At 50.9% G+C, this 27,952-nt stretch overlaps 1 protein-coding gene across 4 annotated transcripts; it reads left to right on the forward strand.

The window, feature by feature from the left end:
• The first annotated feature begins 3,463 nt into the window (after positions 1-3,463).
• Positions 3,464-27,952, forward strand: Pyroxd2 (pyridine nucleotide-disulphide oxidoreductase domain 2). 4 transcript variants are annotated; one of them, XM_057779513.1, is made up of 16 exons: positions 3,464-3,650; positions 6,382-6,401; positions 7,959-8,052; positions 8,124-8,197; positions 13,256-13,411; positions 15,493-15,646; positions 17,920-17,981; positions 18,066-18,163; positions 19,829-19,970; positions 20,323-20,457; positions 21,727-21,799; positions 21,990-22,146; positions 24,395-24,549; positions 25,446-25,552; positions 26,922-27,042; positions 27,683-27,952. In XM_057779513.1, the coding sequence occupies exons 1-16, from the start codon at positions 3,524-3,526 to the stop codon at positions 27,751-27,753; spliced, it is 1,746 nt and encodes a 581-aa protein (XP_057635496.1). In that variant the 5' UTR covers positions 3,464-3,523; the 3' UTR covers positions 27,754-27,952. The 4 variants fall into 4 exon arrangements, with proteins under 4 accessions (XP_057635496.1, XP_057635497.1, XP_057635499.1 ...); XM_057779514.1 differs by lacking the exon at positions 25,446-25,552; XM_057779516.1 differs by lacking the exons at positions 3,464-3,650; positions 6,382-6,401; positions 7,959-8,052 and adding an exon at positions 8,651-8,803 and having other exon boundaries at positions 8,099-8,197.

Below are 27,952 nucleotides of genomic sequence, written 5' to 3' on the forward strand. Positions count from 1 at the left end.
TTCTAATACCATGCTTCTGAAAGGCTGCAAAAAGGAAAGCATCGAATATTAAAAAGAAAGAACCTGGCGATGGTGGCGCACGCCTTTAATCCCAGCACTCGGGAGGCAGAGGCAGGCAGATCTCTGTGAGTTCGAGACCAGCCTGGTCTACAGAGCTAGTTCCAGGACAGGCTCCAAAGCCACAGAGAAACCCTGTCTCGAAAAATAAAAAAAAAAAAATAAAAAATAAAAAAAAAAAAAAGAAAAGAAGAACCTTGCCTACAGCCCACCACCGTTTAGGATGCCCACGTTATTGGAGCACAGGTTGCACATGCGTGCTTGAGACAAGAGAGCAACCTTGGGAGTTGTTCCCTAGATGCCATCCACCTTGTATTTTGAGATGTGTCTCTCACTTGGTCTAGAACTCACAGAAAGCTAGGTTGGCTGACCTACCTGTCTCCTTCCCTTAATTCTCAATACTGGGGTTACAGTGCATGAGAGCTGCCACTCCTGGGATTTTTTGTTTGTTTGTTTTGTGGGCTCTGGGTTATCAGGACCATGTGGCAAGTATTTGACCAGCTGTGCTATTTCTCCCCAGCCCCTACGATACCACTTTAAAACTATACAAGTTTTCCTTTAAATGTAGATGTAAGTTTCCTGTCTCAGAGCCACTAGGTCCTGACTACCCGGCAGCGGCTCCCCAAATTACCACACAGAGGTTTAATATTGCTTATAAATGCTCGACTTAGTAAGCTCAGGCTTATTATTAACTAGCTCTTACATTTTAAATTAACCCATATTCCTTATTTACGCTCTGCTATGTGGTCATACTTTTTCTCAATACGACCTGCCCAACTTGCTGTCTCCAGGTCTGGCCAGTGTCTCTTGACTCCACCCCTCTGCTTCCCATCATCCTTAGTTTTGTCACCCTGCCTAACTTTCTGCCTGCTACTGGCCAATCAGCGTTTTATTAAATCAATTCAAGTGACAAATCTTTACAGTGTACAAGAGTATTATCCCACAGCACTTAAGTCTTAGTAGCCACATGGTGTGAGGTATCTAGTTTAACCAATATCCCTGACTTTGCTACACTATCATCCCTGGGTTTCTGTGTGGTGTGTTCCAGGACCACCTGGAGATACCAAACCCTGCAGATGCTCAAGTCCCGTACGTAAAAAGTGTAGCGTTGTTTAACCCCCTCACAATCCCCTCTACTTTAAATAATTCCTGTATATCTTATACCACCTAGTATACAAATACCATTTAAATCTTTACCCCACCTGCTTAGTGAATAATGACAAGACAGATATCCACCTGTTGAGTGCAGAAGTAGTTATTTTATTAAATGTATCAACCATTAATTGATGGCAACTGTGGAGGGAGGGGCTTCTGACTGGGGTCTTAGGAGTCATCATAGGCAGTTCCTCGTAGAGCGCTGGCCCTGCTGAGAGTCCTGGGACTCTAAGCACCCTCTCACTCAGCCATCCTTCCCAGCCTCTGGGCTTCAGTCCTTTCTGGCAGGGTTCCTATTGCCATGTAGGAGTCTTGATCTGGTTTATTTTCTCTGACAGTTAAAGAGTTAAAAGGCAGGGAAAAAAATCTTGAGAGCCACAAGTAGTAACAGAGAAATACATTCTCAAACATAGCAAACAGCAGCAGACAGAATTAGCAGTTGAAGACTTTATTAATGATGAAGAAACCCGCCCCCAGCAGGCCCGTGCAGAGAAAAGACACTCTGTAATGCAGAGCAGGGACTCAGGAAACCACGTGTCGGGGACAGCCTTGACAAATACCTCTTGCCAGGGTAGAGGCATGGAGATTAGAAATATGTTAAAGAATGTGAAGACACAAATGAAAATAATAAAATGGAGAAACATATAGGATAGTATCGGGAGGAAATTCCAGTGAGTACCGAAATTCACCCACTTTTAATTTCCCTCTGCTTAAAATACCCCTGACCCCAAAAGGTTGGAGTAAGACAACTATTTTAAGAAGATACAAGGAAATGAAATACCAATCGGAGGTCGCGGGCTACAGTCATTGTTCTACATTCTGTTGCTAGAACAAAACAAGTCACACCTACACCCTAAACCAAAATATTCTGTAGGCAAACCACTCCCTGGGTGGAATCCAAAGTTATCCCCATAACTGGACCCTTGGTTGGTTCTTTAGACTTTTGTTTGAGGTAGAAACAGATCTACTTCTCTATTCCTGGAGTACAAGGTCTGACCATTAGCCACACCTGTTGACAATAACCTTGAGGGAGCTGAACTCTCTGCTAGGTGGGACCTTTGTTTGGGGTAGAGCACAATAACCTTGATGGAACTAGAGGTCAGTTCCAACTCTCTGACCTTTGGAAGGCGGAAATAGGCTCACATTTTCGGGCCTCCACAACCAAGGGGTTGGGGGTTTTAAGTGTGCTGAGGTGGGGGCTTTCTCCAATTCAAGTTTGGTTAGTTTGAACAAAAAACAGGACAGGGAGGCTGAGAGATCCACAATTTGGGGGTAAACAAGGCCTGGGCTGGCCTTGAACTTGTCATTCTGGTCCTACTGGCAGAGAAAAAGTCTTGTCAGGCTTTTGTTTTAAACCAGAAATTTGTCTCCTTGTTTCTGATCAGAAGGCTAAGGTGGAAGCCAGCCATTTTGGAATTCAGTCTTTATTGTTGCCGTGGCCCCTCCCCCTGCCTGTCTTTATCAGGGGGTGGGTCTGAGTCCCTTGGGTCGCCCAGCTCGGATAGCAGCACTGTCTACCTCTGGTGCCTTTCTCCTGCAGATGACTAACTCCTAAGGAGTGGACAGGTCAAAGGGACCCTTCCCCCCATTCGAGACAGGACACAGGGATAGGAAGGAAGCACACTGGTTGCGGTGATGTGCAGGCATGAGTTCCAATCCTTGAGAATTCCTGGAAAACGTGTAAGTTACCAAGACAAAACTGTCCAGAATTTCAAAGGAGCGACCCTCAAGAATTGCGCTTCGCCCAGCAATACTAGCCTAGAGTGGAGGGTGCAGGAGAGAACACACAGCTCTCAGGAAAGTAGGTGGCCTTTTCCGTTAGCCAAAGGCCCTGGCCCTGGTCATACTGAAAAGGTAGCTGGGAGGCTCCGGGAGCACCTGCCACCTCCAACCTGCAAGGAGTAAAGTCTGACTTGATTGTGCCCCTCCCACTTCACAGGATATCTGCCCAGCCCCCAGACTTCTGCTCTGAGGATACTGAGGAAGGAGGCACCGGAAAGGCGGGCCTCTGCTTTGGCTCCACCCCTCCCTCCAGCCCTCTTCTATCCCAGCACTGGGCCCCAGAAAACCTAGCTAATTGTTCCCACTTTGGTCCTTGCTCCCTCGGGTACTGGAGGTGGCACAGACTGTGCTGATCCTTAGGCTACCCGCCCCCTTCTTAAGTCTAGCGTGCGCAAACTCAGAGCAGCAGAAGCCCAAGCCCGGGGAACTGTGGCCCAAGGCCAAGGCTGACTCTGGGCTGTAACTCCTAGCCCCGCCCCCTGCCTGGGCCGCTGGAAAGCCGACCGCAAGCAAATTGTTGGGGGCAGAAATGGCTCTCAGCCGCCAAGGTCTCAACAGGGCTTTGCACTCCTCTTCCTGCCCAGCTTGGAAACGAACTCAGTCGGGACCCGAGGGACGCTTGAAGCCCGAGTACGATGCGGTGGTGATAGGAGCAGGTAAAGTTAAAGAAGGCAGAGCCAGAGCTCAGGGAGGGAAGGCAGGCCCCAGCTGTCCCCTCTTCTGTGGGCACAACCTGGCCAGGAGTCCCAATGAGCAGGACTGTGATGGAGTTCCCCTGGTCTGGGAGTCAGGAGCCCTTGGTTCTGGTTCCACCTTGGCCCTGCTGTGTGGTCTAAAACGGTTCTTGCCTTCTGGATTTAAATCTTTTTGTCTAGAGTGACCAGGGGGACTAAAACTCAGGAGCTTCCCCGTATCTCCTGCGAAATGGGTGAATTCCCTCAGCGAACTCCGTTGAGTTTCCTCAGAAAGCATATGGTACTTAAGGGTTAGGAAGAAAGAACCTGGACTACAGGCAAAAGAAACCCAGCCGCTCTCAGCCCTGAGTTCTGGTACCCACCTCACGGCTGGGGTCATCCAAAGAGAGCTGATTCCTAAAGAGAAGAGAGTGGATTTGGGGAGAGGGGTCCCAGACTCCCTGTTGTGCATCCACAGATGGTGCCCTCCCCCAGTGCCTCCCTCAGACATTACACCTGGTACCCAGGTGGTCTGCCAACATTTTGCTAACTCAGCTCAGAGCACTGACCTGCTGGGTAACAGGGTGAGGCACAGCCTAGGGCCAGGCTGCATTCCACCCCAGGGTCTTCCTTCCACACTCCTGGGGCCTGAAGGCATTTCTTGGCGGCTGGGCTCTATGATGATAGCAGGTTCACATTTTCTGGGCTTCTCACACCTCTGTAAATGCTGACCTGGTTTGACTTCTTTGTGTGTGTGCACACATGAATGTTTATTATACACAGACTTGTGCTAATTACCGATACTAAAATAAAGATGTGTGTCACACAGTTTTAAAAGTCAAATAGACAGGGCTCTTGACTTAGAGGCCATGTTTCTCAACTGAAAACACATCAACCCAGCACCCCACACAGTGACTCTGGAAAAGGGCAGCAGCAAGGCCCAAGCTCAGCGAGCTCCATTCAAGGGCCATCAGCTGTGGAGTGGCTTCCCTCGAGGCCTGGGGATTAGCACATTCTGCAGCAGGAGGGGACCGGTCACTAAACAAGAGAGTCAGCCAGGACTTGTAGGTAGGATTCTGACATTTAGATCTTTGTCCTTTGTCACTTGAAGTCTGTTTGTCCGTTCATGGCCAAACTGGGACCAGTTGGCCGGGAAGCCTTTACTAGTTTTCTAAGATAGCCACCACTAATGAAAAGCCAAATAGCTAACACATGTGTGATGGTCTTGCAACTGGCTGAGTTACAATCAGACACTACTGGTTCTCCTCACTCAGCACCGCAAGGTTCTGCGTTCATATGGAGACTTCATGTTGCGTGCCTATTACTCTCTGCCTTGCATATGAAGGCAGCCATTGGTTGTTAAATGCCTCTCTGAGGGCCACACCAAATGAAGCCGGGAGCTGACTGCCTTGAGTTTACATGTATATTCAGAGAATGGCGTCTCCAACTGCAGGTTCAAACCAATGACAAGTCCAACAAGTATTAGTTTAAACTTCCTTATGAAGCGTTTCTAACATTCTTAAAATAAAACCCCATAGATTATCATATATAGACTTTTCACAGGATGGGTTAATGCCAGGGCAGGGAGCTTTGGTTCTGGGAAAACATTTGTTAGCCATATGCCAGGTCATGGGGTAAGGTACATTTATTCTTGTAAATCGTGAGCAAAAGGGCTTGAAAAATCCAGTTTCAGAGACTCCATTAATGGATAAGAAGTTGGCTCAGTGACCTCTAAAATTCTGCATGTCTCCATGTAGGAAATTTAAAACAAAATCAACTCAGCCTTGGAGAAATCCATCATGGGGGTCATTGCTGCTCCCTTCTTGTAGACATTTGTCAGACGAAGAACTGAGAGCTTTATTGAGCCCACACTGGGTCCATGTATGTGTTAAGAGGTCGCAACCATCTACTGACATCTGAAAGGCTAAGAGTGGCATCTATCACCAAGGAGAAAAATAACCGGAGGTCCCAAAGCTGCCTGACCCTCTCTGGGCCCTTTCTCCACCTGTGAATGATTCTCCAGCAACAGCTGAGCTGTCACGTGAGAGCGAGGAGCCGAGCAGGCTGGGGCCTGGGTGCTCAGCGTAGCTTTGATACCACTTGCACGGAGGATTACTGGGAGCTCGTGAGAAATCAGGTTCCAACACACACCCCACCCTGCAGAACAGAGCCCAGCTTGTTACTGGTGCACACCCGGAAGCTTTATGTTCTAACCACTTTTTTAAAATTTTGACCTATTCATTTTTCCTTGTTAGAACACTGGGGACTGACAGAGATATTCCTGTGTGGATAAAGCCTTTGGGGGCACAGCCATGCCTGGCATGTCACACTTGTGTCAGACAAGCCATGTGTGACAGCAAGTGTCCCCCTGAATGGCGCTCGGCTGACTGAATAGCACCTGTCCACACATGCCAGCAAATGGCCACCTTCACAGTCCTGTACACCGTGATGGTTCCATGCACAGTCACCAGCTAGCTCTAGGGACAGAAAGTCCAGTAACTGTGGACTTCTCCTTGACCTTGAAACAAGGAACAGAGCTTCTTCCAGGCCAAGGTCAACAGAACCAGGGGCAGGCTTCCTGACTCCCCCACAGGGTGTCCCACATCCAAGTGTGGGCAGGGGAAAAGATATGTGTGGCTGAGGAGTAAGAATGGGGGCTCAGCATTTAAAGAACTTGCATTTAGTGACACTTTTCTGTTTTGTCTCGTTGCAGGGCACAATGGGCTGGTGGCTGTGAGTACCCCTTGGTCCCACTGCACTGACCTCTGAGTGGGTGGCTCTCAGCAGTGAAGGGGAGGGATTTTAAAAGCGAGCGGGACAAAGAAGGAAAGGGCAGTTTGTCCATGCGTCTAATGTCAGTCCAGGGCCAATTAGAGGGGACATCATGGGCTCTTTTCCTTGTCCTGTCACCAAGGCAAGGGTCCCTATGGCCTGTGGGAAGGTGTAAGGCTTATGAAATGTCACCAAAATAGAGGAGTAGGTTGGAGCAACCCGGGGTTGGAAGGGTCTCTCACACCAAGTTGGAGACATTTTGTGCTCTCCGAGGAAGAGAGTGTTGGAAAGAACTGGAAAAGGATCTGGAAAAAAATAATAACGAGTTTGCTCCAGAGTGGATGCTATCAGCAAATGAAGGCAGCCTGGGAATCTCAAAGCGTATCTGTAGCCAAGCGGGGGAGGGTTCGGCATTGTGTAGACAGTACAGGGTCAGCCTTTGTGCTCACACACCGCTGTGCAGTGGGCTTGCTAGGAGCCTGGGCTCATTTCCACAACCTCATAGAAGCCTGGTTCACTGAAGTCATTCTAGGAAGGAGAAAAACATGTGTCTCTCTGTGTGCCAGGCCAGCTTCCCAACGCCAGGCTTTGCTCGTCTTTGTTCTTGATTGGAGAGATAGATCAGGACACTCTGTTCCCTACACCTCTACACAGAATCTCTGCAGCCCTCACTGAGCCTCAGTTTCCCATCTGTAAAGTAGGGAGCATCAGAGCAGCTGTTCCTAGCGTGACAGGCTAGGAACACCCACATAGCAGTTACCAAGCGAACTTTGCAAAATGTAACCTACGAACGTCACCATATTGCCACACTGATATCAGTGGTGCAAAGACACAGACACACACATATGCAAGTGCACACAAATGCATGCAATTTTACACACACACACACACACACACACACACTGCAGGCCTCTAGGCCTAGACTAGCTTAGATCAATATATATTTATTAATTTCCCAGTAAGTAGTAAAGAAAGATTCGTAGAAACCCTGCATTTCCTCCTGTATAAAGTTTTTCTGCAGCCACAGCACCCCTTTATTGCATTGCCACAAATGTCAGGGCACATGGAATAAAGCATATTTTAAACACTTATTAGGGAGCAGCTAAGGTAACCCTCAGCAGCCCTGTGAGGCTGGAACTGTAACCATTAGCTCTGTCTTTATATGTGACGGAATTGGGGCACATGGATCAGCAGAAATGAGAATGAGAAACTGAACCTGGAAATTCTGGCCTGGCATTCTCAGCCTCACTATTCTGTCTTTGATGTGCCTGAGAGGAAGACTGGGGCTCCAGCCCGGAGGAAGGAGAGGGACATCCAGGGCAGGGTAGATAGTGCAATGTGCGCCCCCCCAGGCACCAGATCTCCCCTAAAGGAAGAACAGCTGTCTTCAGCTAGAAAGTGGAGGGGCAGATGTAGACGCACCAGACCTGAGGGGACATCTAAAGGGCGTGGTGTAGGCCCCACAGTGAGGCTCCTTGTCAGCACAAGGGGTCAAGAACGGGCTCTCTGTCCTTACAGGCCGCATACCTCCAGAGATTTGGGGTGAACACTGTGGTCTTTGAGAGGCGCCATGTAATTGGGGGCGCAGCTGTCACTGAGGAGATCATTCCAGGTGAGTCCTTGAGAAGTGGGGGGAGAGGCAGGGGTGATCGGGGGTAATTGGTTCTTCTGATTTGGTTCCAGGATTCAAGTTCTCCCGAGCATCCTATCTCCTCAGCCTCCTGAGGCCACAGATTTACACAGACTTGGACCTGAAGGTACAGTTGCCCCTCTTGACCCGGTGGTTGGTCAGTTATTGGGGTGATTCCATCTTCCTGACCTGGGAGGGAAGCATCATACCCCACGCCCGAATGAGCTCCCTCCCTGAAGTCTTTCTTCTCTTCCAGACTGTCTAGCCCACACATCTCCGAGACCCACTTACCAAAACTTGGTTTTGTCTTAGCTACCCTCTGTTTTAAAAGCTTGGAAATCGCAAATAAGAAACAGGCCTCTTGTAAAACGAGATCTGTTAGCAGATCAGACCATTAGTCTGCATGGCGGCACCTGGCTGGTGCCTTGGGCAGGGGCTTTCGGCTCTGTGTTGGCTCCCTCTGCTTCCTGGCCTTATACTTGGTCTTCACAAAGCCCCTGCATGCAGCTTTGGGCACCTGAGCTTGCAAAGGTGTCTATTATGCCCTCGTTAAACTTTGGCATATCTACAACCATTCTAGACAGCGGGAGCAGAAAACGGCATCACTGCAAGCCAAGTCCCCTTTGCACGTTCTTGGTCTCAAAGATAAAAGAAAATAAAAACAGACACAGAAAGGAACTCAGAGACAGTTTATTGGAGTTAGAAGAAGGATGCCCTCAACATGGATGTCAAGGTATCAGGGGAAAGAGCTGGAAAATGAGGGATAGACAGTTATATTTTTAATAATGTGCAAAGCAAAAGGTTGCGCCAGTGAGACACCGTGTAGGCACACCAGAGAAAGATCTGGGTGCCCGTGGCCATAGCCTGGATTTTTATTGAAGGAGTATTAGGTTGTTCTTGTCTCAGAATGGCGTGGAGCCTTGGATGCTCTACCTTTAAGGCCTAGCCAAAAGGGAATATTTAACCTTAATGTCATTTGGCTTAGACTTCCAGTCTGCTAAGAGTTGCTCTGGGTGGCCTAGAACTTGGAACGGGGAGATTAAGTTTTACCTTCTCTTTACCTTTGACTTGTGTGATCAGGGAGGAATAGCGTTTTTACCATGAGTTTCTCATGAGTTTTAATTTTGTTGGCGTTGGGCCAGGAGGGGCTGCGTGTATTTACTGTCACCAGTTTACCCTTTAGCTCTGTGGCCAGGTGAAAGCCCTAGCCTTGGCTCATCTTTAACCCCACCGTTAGCGACAGACAGCTGAGGGCCTCCTCCTGCTGGGAGGCCAGTGCTGGGTTATTTTTAATCTGGCTGTGAAAGGCTAGAGTGTGAAAATGAGTTTTAGCCAGTGTGGAGATTTTCCATGGTACGATCTGATATCCATTTGCTGTTTAATCTTCTAACCCCTCCCCCAGCATCCCCCCCCATCCCAGCAACAGGCCCACAGTACCTCTGGGGGTGTAGCAGAATGGTCTTCTTAAGGGGGTAGTTGTTTGTCCCCCTTTCATTGCGTTTTGTTGTCCTTGCCTTTGGCTTGCCCCTATTTAGTTGTAAAGCAGGGCTTTCTCTTTAACATGTGTGGCGTGGTGATCTTGGCTAAACGAGGTTCCCCTACCTTGCCTGGTTCAGATTTTTATGGAGGGGGTTACTGACCACCACCCTGACATTTGTCTCAGAGGCCTGGGGCCTCTTCTGGCTTCTGAACTGGTTAGAAGGGATCCTGGAAGCCCTTTCCCTGCCCCTTGTTCTCTCCTGGTCTCCTGACCTTTGTCCCCTGGCATGCCTGCCCCTGCCCCCTCCTCCTTCTGGCAGGCACAGCCTCCTGACCTCAACCATCTCCTTCCTGAGGCTGACTTAGCTCCAGGGTGCTGGCTGGGCTGTCTCCCACCTTGGAAGAAAGAGCCTTGGAGCCTCCCGTAGTGTACAAGTCCTGCGCCAGTGGAAAGAAGATGACACAAAGCCACTGTTTACAAAGCTCTTTGCTCTACTACAACCGGGTACAAGAGTCTGGGAACTAGGTGCTAACAGAAGCCCAAATGAAAAAATTATTATTTGAGAGAAAAACAGAATGGAGGAGACATAGTATCAGAAATGCATAGAAACTTAACCGAAGCCTGGGATTAGGTTCAGGGTCTGCAGTCCACATCATACTATAGGCAGAGGGAAATTGTATGTACTGTGGCAGATTTGGGGTGGGGGGCAGAGGCAGCCTTGGCCTTCCCTCCCATCCCTGGAGGATCCTATAGGTCTCTCCCATCCACACCCTTCCACTCATGCTTCACTGGGGAAATCTGCCTACAGCAAGGCCCTCAAACCTAGCGGTCGGTAGGAATGACCTAGGTGCTGGCGGGAAAGTGGCGCGAACCAAGGTTCTTGCTCAGAAGCTGGCTTTTAATGCTGTGGGACCCAGGAGCAGCCTTTTACAGCATCCTCCAGTCTGTGAGACACAGCTGGTCCTTCCCAGTCCCTCTCCACCTGGGATGGCTGAGATGCTGAGATGCGGGGTAGGCAGGGAAGGGGAGGTTTAGGTTTTGTTACCTACGACTAACAACATTCCCTGGACAAACTCCTGGACATCCCAGAGGTGGTTTAGTGTTATCTCTCTCTTCCTTCTTCCTTCTCATAACTGGCCAGTCAGGAATGACAGAGGTACCATTTAGAAGCCCTAGAATCAGCTGGGATATATATCTATATATCTATCTATATATCTATCTATCTATCTATCTATCTATATATATATATATATATATCCATGTTCAATTAGTTACACTTGAAATAACAGTTTTCTCGGGCTGTTTATTGACTGGTTTGTTCAATGTTCCTCTGGTGCCTGCTTTGTACCGAGCCCAGAACAAGGCTGGGCGGAGGTACAGTGAGGAGTGATACACCGGAGGGGAACTTTAAGTAGAGATGATGAGTGACAGAAAACGGAAGACAATGTGATAGGAAGCAAAGTCCCACCCTCACCTGGTGACCAGGAACACCTTGAAAGGATGACACGTGAGCTGATGTTCAAACAAGGCGTCACTAGTCACGTGGACTTCTGATCTGAGAGAGCTCTGGTTAGAGAACGCACAAGTAGGCAGGCCAGGGCAAGTCTGAGCAGAGAACAGGCCCTGTGGCTGGATCAGCCCAGTACACAGGGGATGCAGGGGCCGGGGGCCGGGCAGCTCACGCCAGGCAGAAGAGTCTAGTCAGGAAGCAGAGCGTGTTTATAGAAAATTAGTCCCCTGGCCACGTGGAGATGGCATGGAGGCTCATAGGCACTGGAGGCAGCTGCTCCGTGGACCACAAGATGGCACTCTGTGATGAGGGCACAGGGCTGGAGAGGAGTGGACAGCTTCTGCAGACGGCTGATGAGATTTAGCAATATAAGAGTTGTCAGTGGCGAGGGAAAGGGAGGAGCTGAGAGTTCCTCACAGTTAAACAGTCCATCAAGTTGAGAGGAACCAAGGCAGGGGTTGGAGCGCTAGCTCAGCTCCTCAGAGCACTTCCTGCTCCTAGAGAGGTCCTGGCTTCAACCCCCAGCACACGACTGTTCACCACCGACAGTAACTCCAGTTTCAGAACACTTGATGCCCTCTTCTGACCTTCAAGGTCCCTGGCACACAAGGTGCGACACAGAGACACACACACAATACTGGTATAAGCAAAATTAAATTTTAAAAAGAGTGTTCAAGGAAGAAGTCACCCCAACCTGTAATAAAGATTTCTCAACTTTAATCCTTTAAAAAAGCCCAGAGTTGCCCCTGCCCACATTGGATTCTGCTCTGTGGAATCCCAATGCCTGGGTGATGGTGTCCACTTGAAAGTCTCTGAAAGTTTGAGCTTCTCCTGGGATGCTGATAAGGTATTCTTTTGTTTTCTTGCTTTTGTCCTCTGAGGCACTATCTTGTCAGCAACATCCTGGCACTGGAACAATTAGTGAGTGTGCCAAGCCATATGAGGGGCACAACAGTGGCAAAACAGGCGGTGTCTCCACCCCAAAGTATTTGTGTTCCGCTCAGAGAGACGGAGACAAATGTATGTGTAATTAACCACGTGACGGCAAGTATTTTGGGCAAAACCGGGTTAAGGGGACAGAGAGCCTGCCAGTGTGGCCGGGGCCAGGGTGGAACTTGTTGATAAGTATCTGAGTAGAGTCATAAACTGAGGGACTAGGCACAGGTCAGGGCAAAGAAGTGCCCAGAAGGCGGCCAGTCAGCCCCGCTGATGGTGACACACGGTGTCTGTAGTTGCCCTGCTCGGCCACAGTCAGCCCAGCTGATGGTGACACATGGTGTCTGTAGTTGCCTTGGCTTGACCACAGTCAGCCCAGCTGATGGCGACACACGGTGTCTGTAGTTGGCCTGGCTCAGCCACAGTCAGCCCAGCTGATGGCGACACACAGTGTCTGTAGTTGGCCTGGCTCAGCCACAGTCAGTCTAGCTGATGGTGACACACAGTGTCTGTAGTTGCCCTGGCTTGGCCACAGTCAGTCCTGTTGTTAGTGCAGTCTGTAGTTGCATGGTTCCTTTGGAGAAGTAAATGTACTCTTAGAAAGCTCTTTGTGCTGGTGAAACATCCGTAAATCAAGTCCGGATTTAAATGTATCAACGGAACTTCCACTTAAAGTGACCTTGTAGCAAATTAGACTGCCATGTAAATTTTTTAAATTATGTGAATAATTCATCCACCTTGTACATATGGATTTTCACACAACTGTTGTTTTATTGTTTAGTTTTAAAGTTTACTTATTTATTTCTGAAGTGAGGGGAGACAGGTATAGATGAGGGTCCCAGTTCCTGGGAATCGTAGCTATGTGGTTTTAAAATACAGATCTACCTTCTAAAGTGGCATGGGACAAATTATTTACCTCTTCTGAACTTTCACTGTTATGTGTGTAGAGAGGTAACAGCGTCTCTATAGCTGAAGCGTAGTAGTGACTTTACATCCAAGTAATGTATGTGTGCATGGGTGGGGTGATATGACGTGTTACAGTATGGGGTGCAGGTGAAGGGTGCACAGCTTCATTGGTCTATCAGTGGGTGTCTGGGCAAAAGGGTTACTTATGATGTCTTTTAAAAATATAAGAACCAGGTCTGTACAACTTGGGATGAGTCACAGACATCCCTAATGGATCACACAAATGGGATTGGAGAAAGGGCAGGAGTGGAAACATGCATCCTTATAATGTCTGCGCTTTTTGTGTTCTGCAGAAGCATGGGCTAAAGCTTCACTTCCGAAATCCCTACTCCTTCACCCCCATGCTGGAAGAGGGCACACTGAGCAAGGCACCTAGGTCCCTGCTGCTGGGCACAGACATGGCTGGAAACCAGAAGCAAATCTCTCAGTTCTCACAGAAGGATGCCCAGGTAGGGAAGGCAAGCGGGAACGGCATCCTCCCTCTGCAACCCAGAGCAGGCTCTTGGGAGGAAGTGGATGTCAAGGCTGTAGGGGCTGAACAGAGTGGTGGACAGTGGTTGAGACCAGTCAACACTGGGACTCAGAGCCGGCGTGTAGTCCTCTGGAGCTGCTGAGCAGGTGGTCTCTGCATGCCCAGTGTCATACAGGAATCCCAGGAATGCCTCCTCCCTCTGCTTTCACTCAGAACCCCACATGTTACCCATCCGAAAGCCCATGAAAGCCCACAGGAAGAACTTAGGACAAGAAAGTGTTCTTTCACTTTGACATCAATCCATGACAGCCAAAGCAGGGAAGTGTCTGTGGTGGTGTGCAGATCTGCCTCCCAACACACACCAGATGGAGAATGCGGGCCGCTTCCTGCAGACCCAGCTCAGGGACACGTCTGTTGACTTTGTCCAGATGAGTCAGCGGGTGACGCAATGGGCCTGGTATGGAGGGCTCTGCAGCTGAGGAAATGTTCTAGAATGGCCATTCTCGTAACAGCCTGGGTGCCAGCTGAAGGTGTGGCATCACATCCTATCTCAGGGGAGGCATGTTTTATGAAGGAAACCTAGATTTGTGCCATCGATGGACTCTCCTTCTGGTGTGCTAACCTAACACGGGAGGAAGCCCAGATAGTCACAGGCTCGCAGCCCTTGCCCCCTTTCCCAGAGCATCCTAAGCCTGGCTGTGTTAGCTGCTGCTCTTGAGGCTGTGACAGAATACAGACCAGAAGCAGCTTCAAGGAGGAAGGACTTATTTGGCTTGTTTGAAAAGGAATGGTTTGTGATGGTGGGAGCAGCTCACAGCCATGGTGGCAGGAGTGGGAGGTGCTGGTTGGTTCTTGTTGGCTGTCAGGGAGAGCTCAGTGGAAGCAGAGCCAGCCTGTAGCCCTCAGAGCCCGCCTGTAGCCCTCATAGCTTGCCTGTAGCCCTCAGAGCCCGCCTGTAGCCCTCAGAGCCTGCCTGTAGCCCTCAGAGCCCGCCTGTAGCCCTCAGAGCTCGCCTGTAAGCCCCACATCCTACGCAACAGTCCCAAGTCCTCGCCCGAGCGGTGCCACCTCATCCCCACACCTGAGCCTAGGAGGGATGGAGATCATAGCAGCTGGCTGACTGGAACTGCCCTCCCGTCACCAGGAACATCCAATGCAGAGGGATGAGGACCCATCTCTACCCTTGCCCAAATCCTGCTGGTATCAGACACACTGTGGACATCAGCGCTAAGGCCAGGGCCCACTGCCTGTGTGCATCCTTGCTAGTGACCACACAGTGGGAGACCTGGGACATTCCCCAAGGAACCTGAAGACCTCACCTTATGGTTTTGTGCTTCAAAGTGGCCATTTTGCAAGCCTTGCCTAGGAAAAACCTTATTGTTTAATTACAACTTTTAAGAAGTTTTTTTACTATGGAACTTTATGTAATACCACAATTTCCTGGGTTTATCCATATGTCTAGCTGAGCCCAGATTCCTACTCCTGGGCTAAGAATCCATAAGAAGCTCTGGTGATGGCAACTTCCATGCCTATTCCTGTTACCAGCCCATGCCAGGAAGGTAGAGTCCAAACACGGCTGTGTACAGCCCTGCTGGGGGCCACTGAGTAAGAGAATACGGGCTTCTGTGGCTATGTGGGATGAGGCCACGTGTCAGACTGAGAGAAGAAAGAATTGGTCAGCATGCCGGGGGAACATCTGCCTTCCACCCTTCACAAAGGACATGGAGCTTCTAGATGGTTTTATCACAGCGCCTGTACCCGCACCCTCAGACACTTGTCAGTTTAGTGTGGCTGGTGTTGGCTCACACTGGCCCTTGGCCCTGGTGGCTGTTCTAATGCACAGGATGCTCTGCCTTTTGCGTGTGGCATATACACCTGGAAGTGAAAGAGCCAAGCAGAGCCAAGCTGAGCCACAGCTAGGGATGTGACCCAAGGAGCCATCAGGGCTCCACTGTGGGGTATGGCTGTCATATGAAAGTGTGGCCTGAAGGACCAGGCATGGGACAGTATCCTGTGGGATTCTGGATTGTGGAACACTTACCTGAAGCTCTGTTGCAGGCCTTTCCCAGGTACGAGGAGTTCATGAAACGCTTGGTGCTGGCCATTGACCCCCTGCTGGATGCGATCCCAGTGGACACAGCAGCCTTCCAGCACGGCTCCCTGCTACAGAGACTCAGGGCACTGTCTACCCTGAGGCCCCTGATGAAGGCAGGTAAGTCCGAAATACAGGAATCAGGGTGTGGAAAGTGGCCTTCATGGGAACAAGCTCACTTTCTGACAGCCTAGAAGCTTGAAGCTCCAGGACAGCCACCAGTGTGTGTTACAGCTCCGAGGAGAAAGGTATTCTGGGTGTCAGGAGCCAAGGAATACCACAAGGTCACACCACACAACTAACCTCACATAAGAAATTTACTGGGAGAGATACAAGAAGGTGGCTGTCTCTGCTCAGGCGAGAAGCAGCAAAGATTTACGGGCAGGCAGGCTTTCTTGGTGGGTGGAGTTCTTGGGATTGGTGGGTCTGATCTTGGGCTTTTTTTCTGTAGGGCAGAGCTTGGCCACCTGAGTTTTGAGTGGCTGGACACGAGTGTAGTCGGCTAATAGACCACGGACCACAGAGGCTGTCAGAGACCCCCCCCCCAAAATTTCAAATTCCCCTACCCTAAGCAGGGCCCAAGACAAAGGGTTGTGTTCACTTAGAAGGGTGACCCCAAGGCTCCAAAAGAGGAGAACATGAAGGAAGAAATTCCAGAGTACACGGTTACTTTGTTGTTGCTCTGATGAAATGCCATGACCGAGTGACTTAGGAAGGAAACGTTTATTTTAGCTTAAGGTTTCAGAGGGTTAGAGTCCATAATGGCAAAGACACCGCATGGCAGCGGGTGGCTGGAGCAAGAAGCTGGCAGATCACACCCTGTAGAACATGCAGAACCAGAGAGCGCGAACTGAAAGGAGGGACTATAAATTCCTAAGCCCCGCCCCTAGTGACATACTTCCTCCAGTAAGGCTCCACCTCATAAAGGTTCTATAACCTTCCCTAATAGTGCCAACAACTGGGAACAAGTGTTCAAATACGTGAGTCTAGAGGGGGGAAATATCATATTCAAACCTCTTCACGGGAACACCAGTACCAGGGTACACGTTGGCACTGGTTATGTGTGATGGGCGATAAGACACTGGTCCCTCTAGGACTCTCTGAGGAATGTACTTTGTAGGAGATATGTCAGTCCTTGACAGTGTCCAAGAGAAGGAAGGGACCTTGTCCCCCACCAGTCAGGGGTTCCCTCTGGGCCATGCATCCGCAGATGAACTGACGTGGCGCCGGAGGAGCCACGCATCTGTGGATGAACTGACAGACAAGCCCCGAGAAGGAAAGGCGCGTCTCACAGAGACGCTGCAGGAATTCCCATGTGTGCTGCAGATCAAAGCAGGAAGTTCATTGCCACAGCCACAGCTAGAACATGATGTAAGAGCCCAGAGAATTTGAAGGGTTGCCTCCAAATGAGAAAGAATACTAAATTTAGAGCAAACATAATGAAAGGGCTGCGTCCAATTAGGGAGGTCTGCCGTGGGTCTGCGATAGAAGCTTGATCAAGGAGTCTTGCTGTTCTTCTCTGCCACCCTTTGGGCACACAGACAAATCCTCATATCCTAGGAAAATAAGGAATCAGTTAGCTATGGTCACAAGAAAAAGAAACCCCACAAAAATCCTTTGGCTTCTAAAAGTCAACATTTATTTCCCAAGGGTCTTTGTAGTTCAGCTGATCCCAGCAGGCTCAGTTGGGCTGGTCTGTTCTCATGCGCACGTCTGTGGCTGAGGGCAGCCAGCGGTGTCAGCTGTGTCTCTCATCCTGTGTGCAAACGCAGCACACTACGCTGGACATGTACTTCCTTCACAGATGGAGATGCACAGGGTACAAATCTGTTTGTGACACACTTGTAAATTTTCCATTGGCTGGCGAGCCCACGGGTAAACCCTGAGTACAGAGTAGTCAGCCACGCTGGGTGGTTACCACTGATTTCATACAGCAGAGTCTGGATATGGAGGGAGCGAATGGACTTTGTCATCGACACCAAAACTAGGCTCCTTTTCAGATTGCCAGTCCTAGGAACTTCATGCACTAACCATTCATGTGATAACTATTTATTAAGCAACTACTTTTACAAGCCGCTAAGATAATGCAAAGGGGCCACAATGGCCAGAATGTTGTCCTGCTGCTAAAACGTAAGTGGTGCCCATGAAATTACAGGTCTTTCCTATTTCATATTACCCTTACAGGAGCGTATGAAACGTGTCTCCCATCTCACAGAGAAATAGGCTCAGAGCTAAGATAGTTAAAAGGGGTCCAAAGCCTTGTAAGGGGTGAAAAGCACACACTACCCTTGAATGTCACGCTGTCTCCAAGTTTCTGCCTCTCCCTTTTTTTCCAGGTAATGGCAAAGTCTCCTCAAGGCCTGTCTCACTTCATCTCTATACTTCTCTTTCAGGGCGCACCCTGGGAGCCCAGCTCCCCCAGTACTACCAGGTCCTCACAGCCCCCATTTCCAAGGTGAGTGTGGCCACATGATGGCCCAGCCCAGGGAGCTCTCCTGCCACCCAGGCCCTTGAGCCTTTCTGTGGCTTTGCACTCCAGGTGCTGGACCTCTGGTTTGAGTCTGAGCCTCTAAAGGCTACGCTGGCAACAGATGCTGTGATTGGAGCCATGACAAGTCCCCACACTCCAGGGAGTGGGTGAGTAGGGACCAAGGCGATGGGCAGGGGGGAGGGGGAGCTGCTAGAGGGGAACATACTTCCTAATGAGAGGAAGCTCACAGATGGCCATTTTCTAAGCTCAGCTAGTGGATCAGGCGGGAAGCTCGGCATATCCTGCGTGTTGAATGGACTCTCTCAAAGTCACATCTGAAAACTGGAGGTTGGAGAAATGTCATGCCCAAAGTCACAAAGCTAGTAAGAGACAGAGCTGGCTTCTAGAACATTCTGTCTGAACCCCAGAATTCCTTCTTAGCTACTCTTCTCCATGCATCTCCAAAAAAAAAAAAAAAAAAACAACCTCTTCCTGCTATCAATATCTTCTGTCCCCCTCTTGCTCTGCCTCTCTCCCTCCTCCTCCCCTTCTCTTCCTCCTCCCCTCCTTCCTCCAGTCCATGCCTCTCCTTTGCTGCATACTTACCCAGCTCCTCCCAGGGATGAGAAGCTGCCCCCGCTCTACGAGCAGATGTGCCTAGAGCCCAATTGGAGAGTGGCAGTCAGACACAGTGAGGGCTGTGGTTTGAACTCCTAAGGCGCAGCTGGAGTTGCCAGTGAGACTTATCTCCCCAGGATGAAAGCCCCCCCCCACCCACACACACAGAAGTGACTTTTCAACAGAGGTCAAGCCAATCCTGAGTTCCCCAGGAGAAGCAGCAGCCTTTGCTACACTCTGCCAAGCTCTTGACTAACCAGCCAGGGTGGATCAGGGGCCTCCCAGCTTCTTCTCTCGGGTCTTAGGGAAGCTGAGCCACTGGCCAGCTTGAGAAATGTGCTTTTGAGAATCCATTGCTTCACTTAACTCCTGATGAGCACCTGCCTGTGCTGGAGACAGAGTAGTTAAGGAGCCAGAAATCTTCCCAGAAGAGAGACCCAGAGCCAGCAGAGACCATGAATTGTGAAGTGTGTTCTGATATGGGTCAGCAGGGAAAACCACCCTGCAGTAAAAAAGACAGGAAGCAGGAACTGGCTGTCTGAAACAAAGGGAAGAGAAGGGACTGGCTGGAAAAAAGATGGAAGAGGTTCCAGGTGGTGGCCCAGGAGGTACAGAGGCTAGAGTGGTATGGACAAGTGCACCATTCCTGCCACCAAAGGGACTTGGCCTAGGAGGGGTGTGCAGTGTGAGGGAGCCTGGTAGGACCAGGCTGACACCAGGACAGAGCATCTCTGGGACCAGCGCACAAGGGGTGGCCTCCAGGGAAGCAAGTGCTGGGGAGCACTAGTGACCTGGTCTACCTGCGTCTGGAGGGGAGGGGCGGTTACTCACGGCATCCCAGCTCAGTCGACACATGGGCAAGGATGACACCAGGGGTTCTGCTGGAACCTGAAAGTGTCCTTCATTTGTGGGATGCCAAAAAGGAGCAGCTCAGAGAATGGTGAAGGTGCTGGGTGTAACATGCATGCCAGACATGTGCCCACGAAGATGCCCACAGGCGGTAGGCACAGGCAGGTGCCTGGAGTGATGACTGCAGCACATGGAGCCTGGAGTCCTGTCACATACATGGAGAGGGTGTGGCATGAGATGGCAGGGCATTGAGCTCAGGGAAGGGGCCGGCTTGGGAAGAAGGCACCACAGGTCCAGTACAGAAAAGGATCATGGCGTCTGAATCTGAGACGGGCTCCCGCCTCAGCTCTGTGCTCTGCCCTCAGGTATGTGCTGCTGCATCATGTGATGGGTAGCCTGGAGGGGACGCAGGGCGCCTGGGGCTATGTCCAGGGTGGCATGGGTGCCCTCTCCGATGCCATTGCAAGTTCAGCTACTGCGTATGGAGCGAGTATCTTCACAGAAAAGGTGTGGATCCCATTCCCCAACCCTCACTATTGGCCTGGCTGCGGCCTAGAGCAATCTCAGGTTTAGAGAGATCCCAGAATTACTGATTTGAGCTCTACACCTCTGAGGGCTGGTGGCAGCTGACAGTTGTCTCTAGGCCCAGTATTCTGGCAAACCCTTCAGGTGCACCAGTCATGAAACCATGCGTGAACTGTGCTCCATGGTGGGTGGGTGGCATCAGTGTTCCACGGGAAACCCCTCTGGTTTGGGGCATGGGTTTGTGGTGAGGAAGTTCGGGTGCCTAAGAGCTGCACCCCCCCTTCTCAACCTGGCCTCCTTCTGGGGGCTTTGGGGTCTCTTGCTGGGACTCCAGACTGTGGCTAAGGTGCAGGTGAACAGCGAAGGCCACGTTCAAGGAGTCGTACTGCAGGATGGCCAGGAGGTCAGGAGCAGAGTTGTCTTATCCTGCGCGTCGCCACAGATCACCTTCTTGGAGCTGACGCCACAGGTGAGCTGGGTCAGGGTAGAGGAACCTGCCGGAAAGGAATACTTGGAACATGGGGTAGGGAGCCAGATTACATCCGGGTGGGAGACCCGAGGACTAAGCCTCCTCCTCTGAGAAAGTCGGCAGCTTACAGACAGTAGAGAAGCCTGAGTGAGAAGACCTAGACCACACAGCCTGCAGCAGGGCGGGCTAGTGCCAGAGCCCAGGTCTGGCCTTCTTAAGACTTGTCTACTACCTAGACTTGGATTTCCCCCTCTCGCTGTCTCTGATTCTACCATCTGCAAGTGATCTATTGCAATATCAGTGCTGGGAATGGAGGTTTGGGAGTTTTTGTTTTGTTTTTAGCACCGTCGTAAAACTTCTGGGCAGGTATGACCTTAGCTCATAGAAATTGGTTGATCTTGACTGAGTTGCTGCTGCGGCTTGCCTGTCACCTCCAGGCGGTGGCTCTGCCGGTCTTGACTGGACTCAGTTCTGTGACTGGGAAAAACTGGCTGGGATTCTGTGACCTCTGGCACAGGAGCACCAGCATGTTCTCCGGCCTGGCAGAGGGCGACAGCAGGCAAGCTCCAGATTATTTGATCTGAATCCATCTTATTCACTGACACTGGCTAAATCTCCCAGCCTGCCTAGGGGGTCGTGTGTGAGTGGGGCAGAGGTGGGGGGTAATGTGGAGAAACGTGGAAAGGGGCTTGCACCCAGGAAAGGCTCGGGACATCGGAACATTGCAGTTGGTCATACCTTCCCTGTCCCCGAAAGATAGATAAGGTGTGTGTGTGAGCGCACAGTCTCACCCATGTGTGGTCCTGCCCTTGGGGACAAAGCATGACTGTCTCTGAATATTTCCACTCACAGAAGTCAACAACTATCAGTGCATATTGTTAAGGCAATTCTGCAGCAGCAAGAGCTATGGCTGGCAGAATAAGATGCACAGAGATGTCTATCCTTGTCCCAAGCAGGGCGTGGTGAGAGCTGCTCCCAGTCAGGACAGTGAGCCAAGTGTGGGAAGACATGCTTAGCCTGGTGGGGGGAGAAACAGGAGGACTGGGGGGCGGTGAGCACAGGAAGACATGCTTAGCCTGATGAGGGGAGAAATAGAGAAACTGGGGTGTGATGGGGAGACTCCAGGAAGTTCTCACAGAGCAGGTGGTTTGGGGCTGAGTTCTGAAGGAAGAAGAGGATCTCTTTAGGCAGCGGTTGAGGACTGACAGTCTAGGTAGCTTCTCTGGGCCTTGGCTCCCCCAGGCCTTTCATTGAGCTCTCTCCTTCCAGGAGTGGCTTCCCAAGGCCTTTGTGAAGAGGATCTCCCAGCTGGACACACAGTCTCCGGTTACCAAGATCAACGGTAAGAGATGGCTGATTGCATCTGCGTGGGAATCTCTAAGTCAGGAAAACCCAGCCACACTGTCCTCTCCCTGCCCTGTCACCAGCTTGTCATCTTTGACTTTTGGCCCATTACCTGGACTAGCAGGTTGTTACTACGGAGGGAGGACCCTGCAAGGCTGGGGACCTAACCTGACCTTTTGGCTCCTCAGTGGCTGTGGACAGGTTGCCAAACTTCCGGGCTGCCCCCAATGTCCCCAGGGACCAGATACAGCCACATCATCAGTGTTCCATCCACCTGAACTGTGAAGACACCCTGCTCCTCCACCAGGCCTTTGAAGATGCCAAGGGTGGCCTGCCTTCCCAAAGGTAGGTGAGACATGGCCTTATGCCCCTGTGTGTTCTGAGGCAGGAGCTTGGCCTCTTCTTCCTGGCACTAAACCTTCAATGTCCCAGGATAAATCTGCCAAAGTCTCTTCATGTTCTAAGAACTCAAAGTGTATCTCAGACAAGAAATCTGGACATTTGGGAGAGTCCCAGGCTAGTGGAGGACAGTCCCAAGGAGAGCAACACCCTTGGGAGAAGAGGAGGAACTACTTTCTGGGCGAGAGAAGGGAGTTCTCAGGTACAGTGAAGATTTGGCCGAAGGCATGCTCACTTAGCCCCTAATGCATGTCTGAGGAGCCCCTTCACCCACGCTCCTAAAAGCACCCCCACCTCAAGCTGTGTCTCCATCCTTTAGGGCAGATGGCTAGCAGGCCTCTGTGGGGCCTACTCCTTTCCTCTATATTGGTCAACAGACATGTTCTAGGGACCTACTCGGTGCCAGGCTCCACACCAGACACATGGGAAGCACACACAAGTTTATGATAAGCCTGGTGCGTGAGGACTCTCAGTGTGGCGGCTGGAGAGATGGCTCAGAGGTTAAGAGTATTGACAGCTCTTCCAGAGGTCCTGAGTTCAATTCCCAGCAACCACACGGTGGCTCACAACCACCTGTAATGAGATCTGGTGCCCTCTTCTGGCCTGCAGGGACATATGCAGGTAGAACACTGTCTACAGAATAAATTTAAAAAGAAAAAAAAAAAGAACTCACAGCATAAGATGAAAGAGAGATGCTAGGCTGCCCTGAGACACCTACTCTTTGTCGGATCTGAGATACCCACGAGATCGACGCCTCTGTGCTGGCCTCTGCTGGCTACAAAACAGCCAACATCATGCACTGACAGCAAGTACTAAGGGGAAAGAGGTGGGGTGGGGTCTGCTTTTTAAAGAAAGCCCCTCTGATGCTGTGACACTTGAGCAGTAAATTGGAGGAAGCAAGGCAGGTCGTGTGAGTATCTGAGGAAGAACACCTAGAGAGAAGAACAAGCGCAAAAGCCCCAGGGCAGGGATGTGCTTCTGCACTGGGAACCTAGAGATAAGGCCACAGTGGAGTTGCAGAACCACAGCCGCTGGCCAGGCACTCTCTGCTCAAGGAAAGCCTTCCCACCAAAGTTCACAAAAAGAGAGGAAGACTGTTGCACTGGGTTCCCGGATGTAGACTGTGACCTGGGTGGACCCAGCAGAGTGATGGACAGTGTCCAAGTACTGGGCGTGCTTTAAGGGTAAAGTGGGTGAGGTTTGCTGTTGGACAGGAAGTGGTGTATGAGAGAGGAACCACTGGACAATCATGAGACTGGAAGAGGCTTCTGGGAGGCTTGAGAGGATGTTAGACAGCGACCAGAGAGGCTGACAGATACCTGAGGTGAGATGTGCAGCTGAAGGATGCCAGCCTGAGAAAGGGCGTCTCCCATGACCTTGAAAGATGCCGTCTGGGAATGGTTCCATCACCTCCAAGCCCATGGTTACCAAAACTGCAGCGCTCAGGTCCCTTCTGTAAAATGGCAGAGCCTGTGTTTAACCTCACATCCCCCTGCAGCTCATCAGTCATCTCTAGAGGACTTAAAAATGCCTGTGTGGGTGCTGGGTAAATGGCCGCCTTGCGATGTTGTTTGTGGAATGATGCCAAGGGGAAAGTCAGCGCGTTCTGTGAGGCACAGTCTTCACTTTCTCTGTAGTATTTCTAATCTGTGGTTGGAGAATGCACAGAGCACCCAGGCACGGAGGCCCAAAGCTATCTAGAGATCTGAGGGACTTATGCTTCAGGTAGAAAAGGTGATAGGCTGGACAGGGGCACCATACTGTGATGGTTCGGTAGATCTAGATGCTCTGCTTTGGCCTATTCCAGATAAGGTTCCTGGGTCAGGAGGGGAAAGACAAGCTTGGCTGGACCCTGGCCACCTGAGCATCTGCTGACTTGGGCCTGACTCCTCCATGGTACTCACTATCTAGACCCTGGTAGTATTTGAGTTGGGGAGCCCAGATTAGAACACAGGTCTATGGGGAAGGAAGACAAAACCCAACCACTCCTCTGAGCCAGGTGAGAAAAAACCGCAGCCCTGGAATCTGGGGCTGTGGTTCTAGAGGTGGTCTGGACTGTGCTAACCCCTGTGGTTTCACAGTGATAATCAGCCAGGTCGGTGGTCTCTGACGGCCTTCATTTTGTCTTGTGTCACCTCAGAGTGGCCCTGAGCTCTTCTCAGTCCTGACCCTCCCTGCTCCCGCCATATCGCAGGCCTATGATTGAACTCTGCATCCCTTCATCACTGGACCCAACCCTGGCTCCACCCGGCTGCCATGTGATCTCCCTCTTCACTCAGTACACACCCTACACCTTGGCAGGAGGCAAGGCCTGGGATGAACAGGAGAAAAACACCTATGCAGACAAAGGTAAGGAATGCATCACAGGTTGCTCTGCAGGTCGATAGCTGTCTGTGGGATCCAATGGGCACCCCCCCACACACACACAACCTCATCCAGGCTAAATTCTGCAGGTCCCAAGGGAAAAGATGTGCCCAAGGTGACCTTCTGTCGACATGGTGAATGTTGGCTGTGATCAGGCACTAGGTTAAGAAAGTCAAAACGATGGGGTCCCAGGCCAGAGAGATGACTAGGCAGGTCAAGGCCATGGACAACCCTAATAACCAGAGCCTGATAATCTACCATTCGGTGGAGGAAGAAAACCAACTCCCAAAAGTTAGTAGTCATCTGACCTACACACACATACACATGCTCGCACGCACACTCAATAATACATAGCAATTTTTAGAAAGCAGAAGACTCTGCTCCTACCCTCCGGTTGCTCAGAGGCCAGTGGGAGAGACTAACTAGGGAACAGGTCACCGTGGCCCATTGTGCTTTGTGAACCCAAAGGAGGAAGCTAGGAGTCAGAATGAGGAAGGCACTCAAGGGAAGAAACATTGAACTAGATTTTCAGTGTTCGATGAATGGGGGTTGGTCCAAGTGCAAAGAATGTTCCAAGCAAAAGAAACAGCTTGGGCAAAGCAATGAGAAGAAAAATTCTTCACATATTCAGGTGGTGGCAGTAGCCTCGTGCTTGGGTCCGGGAACGAAATTAGAGCGCAAGGCTCGACTGGCCATGGGCCTCTTTGATAAAGCATTTGCTTATGGACCATTTTTCATTGTGTTTTTTTTTTGCTGGTATATAATTTGCATAGGATAAAATAAACCCATGACTCATATAATTTAATAGATTTTAGTAAACTCATGAGTCACCCAACCTTATTGTCCGCTCTTCTTCCCAATGCTTTCCCTGGGCACCACAGTGTTTGACTGTATTGAGGCCTATGCCCCCGGCTTCAAGAGTTCTGTGTTGGCCAGAGATATCCTCACCCCACCGGATCTAGAGAGAATCTTTGGGCTTCCTGGAGGGGTGAGTGGACCTCCTTCTTTTCAACTTCCTACCTGCCTTCCTAACTGGCTCCTTTGGGCTTTATGTGGACTTCATTAGGAAGTGCTAGAGCCCATGGCTGAGTGGGGACAGGAGACACAGACACACAGGTGCCATTCGAGAAGGTCACCAGGCCTGTAGCACGTCTACCCCAACTTCCCCATCAGCCTCTTCTAAAGAGAGCTCCCTCCCTCCCTAAGGAAACAGGTTCTTGTAGTGAGCTTTACTTACCAGATAAAGGAGACAGGAGGCCAGAAGCTAGGAGCCTGGGAGCCTCTGATAAGCCAAAGAGTTCCGTGAGGAATGAGGGAGCCCATGAGGAGTCTGGAGTTCCATGAGGAGGCAGCTCCAACCCCACAGCCACAGCAGCTGCTAAACCTGAGAAAGCCAGAGTGAGCTGAGTGGTGTGTGATACACATCAGTGGGAAACCCAGCGTGGATGCCATCATGTTAGTTCTGGTACATTGATTATGTACCAAGATGATCAGATTTGGGGCCTACTAGATAAATAAAATACACTGTTGACATAAATGTCACCAGTTTGCCTCTTACTTTTTAAATGTGGCTCCTAGCAACTCTAAAACTGCTCGGTTTCTGCTTTGACGGCACTGGTCCAGACAGAAGGCAAAATGCCAGGCAGTGGGAGGGAGAGGGACTTTGGCTGATCAGCGTGAGGCGGGGATGGGGGAGAACTGTTGGCGACAGTCTGCTCCAGGGGGTGGACATGACATGAGGGTTGAACCAGAGGCTAAGGACAGGAGGATAGTGTGTGGTCATGAAGGCAGGATGGATTGAGAGGGGCAGGGTTGGGGAGGAAGTGGTTCACATGGGGACCAGATGAGGAGACGGCAAGAACGGCTCGTGGTGACATCTAGCAGATGTATACCCACTGCCTTTCTAGGACAGTCTGGCCCAAGGGAGCAGAACCAGGTCCCACTGTACTACATCTGCTGTGGACAGTGATGACCATGGAACAGGTGTAGGGGTGGGGCACTCAAGGCCAGGCAGAAGATGGTGGCTATCCAAAGACCCATGTCCCATCAGGAGCCTGTGCCAGCAGAGCAAATCCGTCTTCCCAATAGACTCAGGGGGATCATGGTCTATAGCAAACCCTCACAATGCCCCCGATGCTCTATAGAGGCCCCTACTCTTCTCTCTTCCCAATAGAGCACCATAGGAACTTCATCCATAGACCAGGACAAGCCCCTCTCCTCTCTCACCCTCAGTTAAGAACCCAGGGAAATATCCAGAAGCAGGAGGAACTGGGTTGGAGAATAGAGGGAGGAAGAGCCAGCCAGGATGGCAAAGCCCATAGCACCCCTATGCTACAACTGTAGCCCTGCCTCCACAGAACATATTTCATGGCGCCATGTCCCTGGACCAGCTCTACTTTGCCCGCCCAGTGCCCCAACACTCTGGCTACAGATGCCCTGTCCAGGGCCTGTACCTCTGTGGAAGTGGGGCCCACCCTGGTGAGTGACCTACTTCCTGTGTGGGCTGCAAAGGTTTATGGGGCAAGGGAGGTAGTAAGCTTGCAGACAGAGAAGGGATGTGGGAAGCAGGGTAAGCACACAACAGTTTCTCTACCAGGCTGCCACAACCCTCAGCTTTTGGTCCACACCTCCTCCCTAGGTGTAGGGACACGCTCTGATGGAGGGTAAAGGCAACTCCTCCAGGGGTTGTGGGAGACTCACATTCCTTAATTCCTCACCCATATTTGAGACCAGGAAGGATCGGTAATGTGTCTCTACTTAGAAATTCTTTGCTGTGCCAACTCCAAGCCTACCTGACTTCACTGCAACTGTCATCTCCTGGTGACACCCTCTCTGAGCTGTGGCCGAGGCTTCCTATGAAGAACTGTGTCCTCTGTCTAACCCCCTACCCCACCCCGATTCCTACATTTCAGCTTTCCGTGCTACACTGCTAAGTGCCTCCCTGTAGTCTGGCAGACTAAGGAACAGGAGGCCAGTGTGGCCACAGCCTGCCCTTCCCCAGCTGTGTGTGGCGGCTGCAGGGAGCCCAGACAGTGTGGTGGTTGTTCTAGTTGTGGTTGCTCTCTGAGCCCTGCCCTGTCCCATTCTGGTGGGTTTCTGAAAGGGGCTTTGGTTCCAGGAGGAGGCGTCATGGGAGCAGCTGGACGGAATGCGGCCCACGCGGTCTTTAGGGACCTCAAGGGCCTGTGATGCTGGACCAGCTCTGACCCCGGGAGAAAAGTTAGCCCTGCACTGTTGAGCCGCCTATCAGGCCACCTGTCCAAGATGCTGCTCAGAAGGATGCCACGGGAGGCAACTGTGTTAACAAGGCTCCATCGTCTGAATCGGGGCTCGAGTCACATTGAGCACAGTTTCGCCTGGACTATCAGAATGTCTTATTAAAAACAAT

This window comes from Chionomys nivalis, chromosome 8 (genome assembly GCF_950005125.1).
Source record: "Chionomys nivalis chromosome 8, mChiNiv1.1, whole genome shotgun sequence".
NCBI lineage: Eukaryota > Metazoa > Chordata > Mammalia > Rodentia > Cricetidae > Chionomys > Chionomys nivalis.